At 43.2% G+C, this 10,833-nt stretch overlaps 2 protein-coding genes across 2 annotated transcripts in view; both read left to right on the top strand.

Moving 5' to 3' along the window:
- Positions 1-5,086: 5,086 nt before the first annotated feature.
- stx11a (syntaxin 11a) lies at positions 5,087-5,962 on the top strand (the record flags this gene model as incomplete). The annotated part of the gene is made up of 1 exon (XM_080850609.1): positions 5,087-5,962. The coding sequence occupies one exon, from the start codon at positions 5,087-5,089 to the stop codon at positions 5,960-5,962; it is 876 nt and encodes a 291-aa protein (XP_080706735.1).
- Positions 5,963-9,344: 3,382 nt separating this feature from the next.
- Positions 9,345-10,833, top strand: part of LOC308374463 (utrophin-like) — a gene marked incomplete at both ends in the record, with an annotated part of 32,502 nt that continues 31,013 nt past the window's right edge. The window contains one exon of the mRNA XM_080850244.1: positions 9,345-9,488. Within this exon, the coding sequence (XP_080706370.1) occupies positions 9,345-9,488 (144 nt within the window). The remainder of the gene's footprint in view (positions 9,489-10,833) is intronic.

Raw genomic sequence — 10,833 nt, 5'->3', positions numbered from 1 at the left:
AAACGCTGTGGGTTTCCTTCCTCATCTAATACATTCTTGTGTCAAACTTGAAATACAGAAAAAGGAGTTGTCCAAAACATTTTTTGTGACAGTAGGATTACATTAATTCCTAAAACAGGCAAAAATAGTAGGCTAATGTTTTTGTTTGATTCCACAAAGGCAGTTCCCATATATTTTATATACGTTTATAGCCTATTTCTTATGATAATAATCAATGTGACATTCGTTCATGGCCACCTGTATGTAGCTTACATTAGCAAGTTGTTGAAATCAGACGTTCTGCCTACAGCCATAAACAGCCAATTTGTGGAATCCAAATGCATACATTTCTCGTTCCAAATTGCAATACAATTGTCATTACTTAACTTACAAAACAAACATTTGCATTCTGTGTCTCCTGAACATTTGGTTGACAGAACAGTCTGCGGTGGACACTGTCAGTATCTTTATCAAATGGTTATAAAGTGTATTATGGTTATAATCCTTACTATCATATAAGTGGTCTTGATAACACAAATAAGCTAAATATAAATGTAATGTAATCAGAATTTAGGTTTTTCTAAGAAAGAGTGTATTATCCCTTGATAAGAATGTTATTTTTATGATCTATTTCTGGTAATGAAATAAGGCCCACTGAGATATCCCCCTCTTGTCCCTGTGGGGGCTTTTGGGGAGGGAACGTGCCCAGACTTTGTCACAAGGTCTGCGCTCTCTCACAGGAGCAACAGTGTGCTGTCATTAGGGACGGAAACATCCAAACGTAATTTCAGTAATTCAGTAACTGGCCTGCCCTGTGTGCATGAGGCTGCTGCTGGAGAGGACCAGTGCGTGGACGGTATGACCTGGTCAATTGGGCCTTGTGTTCTCGTCAAATATTCTATTGTGTGTAAAGACGATAAATAACATCAAGTGGATGCTGAGGCTTAGAACTACTCATCCTCTTGACGTCTAAGTTTAAGTCTTTATTCTGATGTTTTTATTCTTACCCCCCCCCCCCCCCCCCCCCAGATAGTTCATACTTTTGCTCAAAAGTTCATCCTATATTGTTATCACTACTACGATACTTGAGAAAGCCATGATTAACATCAGGCGATGCTTTTCTCCATAACAATCCTTGAATATTAATATGTGGCTGTTCTCTACGAGCTTAGGAATTGGTGCCATGGAGCAACAGCAGGATTGTGCTGGTCAGTGAAGGCCAAGCCCTTGAATTTAGTTCCTTTGAAGTTTCAATCTGCATCAGTGCAGAACTAGTTTAGTCACAATGAGGCACATGTTCATGGGCTGTCATGTCCCTGACTGATAACTGCAACAGAGCATCTCATGCTGAGTGTGTTGAGAGGTGGGTGTTTTACAAAAAACATGTTATGCTATACACCTTTGTGTGCCCTTATCCCTCTCCCAAAACACTTACAGATTCTTCTAGGAATCCTTGTCCCTACAGAGTTATCAAAGTACAAACGACAAACTAAAGGTTCTTGTAAGAGGACAAGTCAAGGAAGGAACATACAACATTGCACTTTTTACATTTTAGTTGTGTTTATCTCAACCTGCTATGTCTGTGGTGATTAAAGGTAGAACATACAATGCAAGATACATTGTGTATAATGTTTAGCATGTATGTGTTTTTATATTCACAAACATGCAAACACACAACAAACCATAGCCCCGCTCAATTGTGAAGGCCAGGATGGTTAAAGGATACAAGAACGAAGAGTAACCTGGGTACTGATGCCCCTCTTGCAGGACATACTCAAAATAAGTCTCATCTGACCTCCTAGATCTGATCAGATTTGGATTAGAGTACAACATGACCTTTTAAATGCCATTCCTTTCTCCATGTGATCGCTAACTGATATAACAACATGTTGTGACACAGCTTATACTAAAGTACATGCAAGTATATGCTATATCATTTTGGACTGGGTGAGGTTAAGATGTCGAGTCTTGATTAAAGGCGATAATCACTGAACAGCTTGTGTCTATCAAGACAATATTTCTCACAAGCAGCATGAAAGATCAGCTGACGTCCATGGTCATTTAGAACCATATAAGGAGATTAAATATTTAAGTCTACAGTTTGGTCTGCAGCCATCTCTCTCATAACGATGGTTCCTATTATCAGGACATTCAAATTGAATTACCCAGTAATCAGTTTTATCTACAGGAGACTCCATCTATGTAACTAACAATCACATACTGTGACTTTGTCAAAACCTCCTAATGTGTACACTTAATGCTCAAAACTGATGTTTCATTCACAAACAATCTGTCTGGGAGTTTTGCAAACTATATTGCCCTCTTGTGGCGCAGTCGTTTAGTGTTCTCTGTGTCTTTAACTGTCATTCAAGAGTGAATCATTTGTATTAAATGTCTCATCTTGTTCAAATTTCGGAGTGTATTTAAGCTGCTAATCATTGTGGCTGACATAACCTAAAAATCCCCCAGTTTCTTATGTTGTTTCTAGAGATTTTTTTCCCCCTTGGGCTAAATAAAGCCAACAATGTGTGAAGGAAGAACAGATGAACAGATACTACTGAACATAGATAATGTATCCGGTGGCTCCCATATTGAAGAGCCTGTCAGTAGCCTTACAAATCTTTAAGGCCTCATACTCCCTCCCAAGTTTCTCTGAAATGGTTATCACAGGAATAACTGTCCACTTGTAAAAGACATACTATCAGGGTGATTTTTCACATCGTCATTGAGAGTGGAGGCATCCAAGTCACACTGTATTTCCAATCAAGATCAGTGTTCGATTTAATTTTAATCACAGTATTCTTCTATCATCCAGGTCTAGTGATCTCCTTACATGGGTGTGTTGCTACGGGGATAACCCCCACTTAGTGAATCAATTCAAATAATTGTGCTGCTCAGCTTGCATGTACAATATACTTTACCAATCAACCCAGTGAATAATCTTTTTTTATCTAAGACCACAGGGAAATGAAGCATCCATGACTAACACTCACTTGATGTTATTGTGGTTGGAAACTACATGAATCATTTTATTGTCTTGAAATGGTGGCTTGTCTGACGTTTTTTTAGATGTAAGTTCCTACATCTTGGATAAGGCCGGCTTTCATCATGCAGCAGAATGAGAGTGGTCTCTCCAAACAAAACCTCAGAGATGGTGTAAATGTGTACTTTTTGGTGTAGCCACTTCCTTATTTGCAGTGAACCTATTCAAACACTGTGGGTTTCCTTCCTCATCTAATACATTCTTGTGTCAAACTTGAAATACAGAAAAAGGAGTTATCCACAGAAATTCTTGTGACAGTAGGATTAGATTCATTCCTAAATCAGGCAGAAACAGTAGGCTAATGTTTTTTGTTTGATTTCACAAAGGCAGTGCCCATATATCTTATGGCCTATACGTTTATAGCCTATTTCTACATTATAAATAAACGTGACATTCGTTCATAGCCACCTGGATGTAGCTTACATTAGCAAGTTGTTTGAATCAGACGTTCTGCCTACAGCTTTAAACAGCCAATCTGTGGAAACCAAATGCATAGATTTCTCGTTGCCCTGTTTAGTAGCGACATCAGCGTATCTGCTGACACATTCGCACCACAGATTAGAACTACAGGTGACATTAACGGATAACGGAATTGCACTTGGTTAGTTATGTGTGCTTATATGTATTTATATATAGGTACTGCACCATGTCATTATTGAAACTAAGATAACAGTATTGTATATGCAGTCGTACGTGGGGGGATCACAACAGTTTAGGCAACTCCCACTTGACACTTGTTCTGTCGTATTTCCTGCACCTTACCAAAGGGTTGCCAAGCAAAGGGGAAATGATACACATTTTTCATGTACTGAAACAGCCGCAAGTTAATCAACTGAGCATGAAATAAGGTAGGCTACGAGTTTTACTGACATCTACTAAAACGACCTTCTAGATGTAAGTTATTGTATGTTATGTACACTATTTCCAAACGTCACATGGCCTCTGGCATATGATTTAGAAGTGACATTGTTGAAAATGAAAATAATTGCTGAGAGTACTTTATCTGGTAGGATACGCTTCATAACGATTATCAGTTTTAACAAGGACAGCATCTGATTAATGCCTCCTCCTCACAACTACAATGTATCTTATATTTCCTCAGTCATAACTTGCCTTTCATGACAAATAACTTATCAATTGTGTTAAAACAATGTTTTTTTTTTATGACAAACAGACTATATGACAGAGTTAAAGTTTGATTTAAAAAGACAACGATCTGGCAGATCTTGAGGCCCTGTGTTTGCATGTCCGTTATTGTTCCATTCTAGGCTTCTATCCAGTTTTCGACCTTATGAGTAGGCTTGGACTTACGTTAAAGAAGAGATATCTAGCCTTAGGGGGTTTTATTGACAGAAAGCAAGGGAAAGTCCCCAGCCCGCTAAGGGGTGTTTTTGGTGATGTGTCACCCTGGAAATGAAACATCACTGTGGCAACATCAGCTGCATTGTCAGATTAGGAAATTGTAGACAACTTCTGCCTGACATTAGAACCATTTCCCAAATGAGTGCTGCCAGTCTTAGTAGGCCATAGTTATTTATGTTTAGTCTCAGAACTACATTATCATGCTGCCAAAAACAGGGACATGGTGTTGCAGGGCTGTATTATACGGAAGATTTAGTTTACATCCACTTCTACGTCACATTTGTCATTTTAAAGAGTGCAATAAAGACTTTCTTTATGGCAAAACATGTATTCTTTTTACACTATAATCATCAAGGCTAGCATCCCTGTTGAAAAATCTAGCACAGACCAGTATCAGCAAGAAGCTTCTCTTGATGTTTGATGCATCTCCCCTGTTGTGTTTTGAACATGGAAAACACTGGGCAAATACCAGCACAAATCAAGATAATGTGAGTGTTTTCAGTACATTGATGTCTGCCCATGGTAGAGCAGCAAAATAAAGAGAGGGTCGTTCAGCATAAGCTGAGCATTGGTTAATTTGGATAAACAGAAAAAAACACTCATGTTAATGTGGGTTTCTGCTGTTGTGTTGGCAAGAATTCAGGTTCCCATTGTTGTCATCATCCCTAACACTGACTCTCTCCTTGCTCCACCGCAGCCAAGATGCGGGATAGACTGAGTGAATTGCAGTCAGCCTCCAGGCTCACGCAGGGTGTGGCCCCTGGTGTGGGTGAGGAGACTGGGATTGAGGGTATGGAGCAGGAGGTGGCGGAGTTTGAAGGAGAGGAGGATATGGAGGAGACCTTCAGGGAGGTGCAGGCCATGCACAAGGAGATCGCCCAGCTACGCATAGAAGTGAAGCAGTTGGGGAAGCAGAACACACGCTTCCTCACCTCCATGAGGCGCTTCAGCAGCATCAAGCGCGACTCCAACTCCATCGCCCGTGGCATCAAGGCCAGCGGTCAGGCCCTGTACGCCCGTCTGCAGCAGATGGAGACTCGGTGCCAGCGCCTGGACCAGGAGTACGGCGTCCACTCGTCCCTGACACGCATGGTGCGCGCCCAGTGCGTCTCCCTCACCGTGGCTTTCCACGCGGTCATGTCCGAGTACAACGAGGCGGAGATGGAGCAGCGGGACAACTGCATGAAGCGCATCCAGAGGCAGGCTGAGATCGTAGGCCAGGAGGTGACCGGCGAGCAGATTGAGGAGATGATCGAGTCAGGGAAGTGGAACGCCTTCTCGGAGAACCTGGTGGCGGATGGCCGCGCAGCACGCTCCGCCCTCAGTGAGATCGAAAACCGCCAGAAGGAACTCCTGGATCTCGAGGGGCGCATCCGGGACATCCATGAGCTCTTTTTCCAACTGGCCGTATTAGTGGAGGAGCAGGGCAGCAAACTGAACAACATTGAGGCCAACATGGCCTCCACACAGGACTACGTGGCCAAGGCAACAGTCCACATCAAGAAAGCTGTGAAGTACAAAAAAGCAAACCCTTGCAGACGTTTTTTCTGCTGCTGTTTCCCCTGCTGCAATAAGTAGCTCTCAGACTCAGACTACTTCTCTCTCATACAGCTGCCACTCTGCAGGCAAGGTTGGAACTGCTCTTCTTAGAGACTGTGCAAGATATCTGCTGTAATAGATTTGACAGTGTGAATTAATGACTTCTCGCTGTTGGCAAGAAAAAAACAGAGAGATGGTGAGAGTGGAGCACAAGACAGTGGAGCACACTCCATCCCAATGTGTCATGAAGCAGTGTAGGCTGTTTGGAAAACACAGGGCCTGCTGTGCAAATGATAATTAAATAAGTGTCATTAAGTGTGTTTGTATGTGAAGCTGTAAAAACGTGTAACCAGGTCTCGCATTATGCATGTTGTGCTGTTGGTTTGCATGTACTACACCTGAGTGGCTTTAAAGTGAATGTGTACACATTTCTGCAGGCCATACATTTAACTGATGATTTACAGCACTTCACATAAAATAAGTACTTAAACCCTTAAATTTGGAGTCAGCTCCTTGTGTTCTCAACCTGACTGATGTCTCCATATGTTGAAGCTGAAACTGTCTTCTTGAGAAAGGTTGCATGAAACTTGCATAACCTTCTTACGACCACATTTCACTTCGTTCAAACTTCATTTAGTGCGATGTCCTTTGGTAATCGTTTAAATAAGGATGTTTATTTAAGTCCACTTCAGACATGCCAGTAAAATATATTATCATTATCCAATTAATTTATCTAGAATCTAGAGACAGAGCCTACGAGTCCTAACAGACGAGAACGTTTTTTACACAATGTGGTGCAATGTCACATTAGACATCTAAATTTAGCGACGATCTTTGGAGGTCAGCGCAGTGACACATACTACCGGTTGCAACCCTGTTTCCGAGAAGTTTATCCACACTTCGCCTGGCCCACATGTTTACGGTGACAGATGTGAAAGTAGTCCATGGTGACTGAGAAATGTTAACTGCACATTGCCCACACCCCGTGATATGGCTCCATGCGATCACGCTTTAAATATCTGCGTGTAATAGTTAATAGTTATTGGTTACATTATGTCGTCGCGGCCATCAAGGGTCTGTTGTTCTCTGTCCGTTCAAGGATCTGTCTCTCTCTATCAACCAGGATGGCCGAGTGGTTAAGGCGTTGGACTTAAGATCCAATGGACATATGTCCTCGTGGGTTCGAACCCCACTTCTGGTAGGTCGGATTTTAACAGAACGTTGAGCTGCTACTGCCTATCATTGCTAGATCATTAGCGACACAACTTTACTGTTAGGTGCTAATTCGTAAACAATGTTCTCCAGCCTGTTTCAATCGGCAGAAAGAACCAAAAGCTATCGTCAACCTGTGGCAGCTTTCGATAGTCAGCCACCACCAGGTGTCAGCATTGTATTACACTGAACCTTGGAAGCTTACAAATTAGCCGTTTGATAAAGGGAATGCGTAGTAGGATAGAGGTTAGTTCGAGTAGTTTTCCTGTTCGATAAATGTGATATTTTAATAATGAGTATTTTTGTCAAAGCATGAACAGTGGAAATTCGGTGGATGGCAGTGACAAACCTGGCGAGAGTGCGATTAAATGCACTGAATTTACAAAGGGATTTTCCTTGCTCTAAAACATTCACACTTTACAGACAAGCATTCCCCAAAGACTAGATGAATTTGTTGACATGGAAAAGAAAAGCCTATATTAAAGGACAAAAGCTTTAAAGGAAAATCTACATTGAGGTAACGTTGAGCCTATCTTTAAGTTAATCTGTTTGCACTTTCTTTGGTCATCACATTAACATTAGCTTCCCCTTAATGTTTTTTAATCAAAGCCTAAAAAGGGTGCACTAGTCCATACACCTGGAACATTTTAAAGAAAATATTCTTTTTTTTCTTAACATGAAATCAGAAAAAGAAGGTTAATAACACCAACTCTGGAAATGTTCAAAAATAATACAAATAAAAAAGATCCTAACAGTACAATCAATTTATCATGCTTTATATATGAGGGCTCTTTTAAAATAAAGGTGCAAATCTCCATGTATGCATGTGTAATTTTACACAATTTTTAGTTTTGTGCACCGTTGGAAAACAGATATGTCTGCTCCCCGGTCTCCTTTCTGGTCCTGGGGCCAGTCCAACTGTGACGCGTTGTAAAGGACTGGGGGTGGAGAGGCTCAGAGGGCTCAATTTGTCTAGTGAGCTGGCGTGAAAGATGGAGGAGGAGAAAGCCAGGGAGAAATGAAGCGAAAACAGGAGAGAGATGTGGAGAGAAGAAGGAAGCAGCATTGCCGCAGGAGCTCCACATGTCAGGGTGTACATTCGCTTGGTTCACTTCCTCCACCAGAGTGGCAGGCGAGGGATTCAAATGAAAAATGAACCACAAACGAGAAACACAGAGAGAGAAAGAGGGAGAGAAAATAAGGGGAAGGAATGCAGTGAAAATGAAAAGAAAATGGGGGGCTGATTCAAGCCTGTTTGCAAAGAAAAGTGGAGCGCTGGAGGTTATTTAGGTTCAGCAGAAATGAGTAAGCAGCTTAGTCCTCATCTGGTCCCAAACCGTGGGGGCAAGGGCCCTCACCTTGATTTAAATGCCGCTGGTAACTATTGAATCAAACTAATGAAATCTGTCAGGCACATTTACCCTGGTTGTAAGGTATGTCCCCCTCTGATTTAAAAACACACAAATGACTTTTCAGGTTGGGAGGGGACAGTGCCTCACTTGCCCCCCCATCCCACCCCCACACACACATTTTCCCTCTCTCTCTCTCTTCTTTCTCCATTCTGTCCATTCTCCTTTTTTTCCGCCGCTTTCCGCTCACTCCTCATCCTCCTCCCTCTCTCTTCCTTTCGCGTGCTTCTCTCACTCCCGGCCCTTCTGCTCCCTCCTCCCCTCCTCCCCTCCTCTCTTTTCCCGTCCCTCCCTTGTTCATTCACATCTCCTCTCCAAGCGGAAGAGGCAGAAGGAGTCGGTCGGTCAGGCAAAGGGGCAGTGGCATTGCTGTCCGTGTCTCCTTCCCTCTCTCTCCTGCTGTCTCTCTTTCTCTTCTCCTCTGTCTCACCTTCACTTTTCTTCACTTGAACAGCCTTTTGAGATCCCTGCTGGTTTGTTGTCCCTGTCTCTGGACAAGTCTTTTTTTTTTCTCTCTTCAACCAAAAACTGAGCAGGACCAGGAGAGCCAGACTGCCTTTTCACAGCCTTTGCACACAGATCCATCTCTGGTGTGATGTTCCATCCACTTTTAACTTTTTTAATAGTGACCTTGAACCCCAGGCAGAGATCCTCCTAAGTGCTTCAGAAGTCTGGATTGTTGTGGGCGGTGTGGCAAAGGGTTTAGGAGTTGAGGTGGTGGTGTGTGGTTTTGTGGTTCCTGGATCTCGAAACCTGTCTGACGGGACTTTGACTCCGGCTGCAGCCCCCCGACTCCCAGCATGAGAATTCTGCGGAGTCTGGAGAGAACCAGCGGAGGTCGCATCATGGCCCTGGTGCGGACCTCCCTACAGAAGGTGATGCTTTTCCTGCACCAGCTCCAGGTCATGGCCGTCACCTCTCCACGGTACCAGAGACTGTGCAAGGTGAGTGCCCTGGAATTCACACCAGCACAACCACAGACTAAAGTGGTTGGTGGAGTAATATGTGGTTGAAGTGTCTGTTCATTACTTCATTACAACTACATGGCACCCTCACCTGTAATGTTTTTAATATGGCATTAATCCGAGTTACCAGAGACACCTTTACCTGTGCAAGGTGAGTGCCATAGAATCCACACCAGCACAACCGCAGACTGAAGTGGTTGGTGGAGTCATATGTGGTTGAAGTGTCTGTTCATTACTTCATTACAACTACATGGCACCCTCACCTGTAATGTTTTTAATATGGTATTAATCCGAGTTACCAGAGACACCTTTACCTGTGCAAGGTGAGTGCCATAGAATCTACACCAGCACAACCGCAGACTAAAGTGGTGGGTGGACACAAAGCAATCAAAGGGTGGTTGAAGTGTCTGTTCATACCTTCATAGCAACAGCATGGCACTTTTACCTGTAATGTTTGTAATATGGAATCCCCTTCAAATGCACGTATGGGCAGGCAGGCTTATTTGGTTGGCTCTGTGGGGGGGGGGGGGGGATTTTACGCAATTTTATTTATATAGCGCCATAACAATACAATTGCCTCTAGGCGTATGCCTCTACATACTTATGTCTGCTTGTGCCCCTTGCCAACATTCACTGTCACACACAGACACCTCAGACACACACAACTCAAAATCTGTGGGCAGGCAAGTCTGCTTCTTAGACACTCATAGGCAAGATATGCAGAGAATGAATGAGCATGAGATGGAAGAGTTCACGGACCCTCTCGCTGTTTCTGTCTGGGTTGGTGACAGTTATGCTCCTAATGTGTGTGAGTTATGGCTCAAGAGTGGCCTTGGACTCCTGCCAGTGACATCAATGCCTCATTTTATAAAACATCTTTTTGCGGTCATGCTCACGCCCTGCATGAACACTTCATCTCTCAAACTCGGGATTAGATAGTCAGCAAAGTTTTGTCATTTCACTTTTGGCTGGGGTACATCGCTCAGCCACGCTTGCTGTAAGGTCATCAAGTTACTCTGGGCTCTTACTATAACTGACAGTGTGAAGGGTACAGTTCATGAAATCTTATCACAACGTAGGACATGGACTCTGACTAAAAGCACAACCCCCATAAATGTTGGCAAAAGTAAACAACACAGAGTTGTGAAAAAGCTATCAGATGGATAAAGAGACAGAGAGAGAGAGAGAGAGAGAGAGAGAAAGAGGGGGGAGAGGGAGAGAGAGAGGGATAGGGAGAGGGCGAGAGGAAGAGAGAGAGGGAGAGAGAGAGAGAGGGACAGAGAGAGGGAGGGAGAGAGAGGGAGAGAGGGAGAGGGAGAGAGGA

Source organism: Sprattus sprattus, assembly GCF_963457725.1.
Source record: "Sprattus sprattus genome assembly, chromosome: 13".
Classification (NCBI taxonomy): Eukaryota; Metazoa; Chordata; class Actinopteri; order Clupeiformes; family Clupeidae; genus Sprattus; species Sprattus sprattus.
Note: the sequence above shows the minus strand (reverse complement) of the source record. Positions and strands in the feature narration are given on the sequence as shown.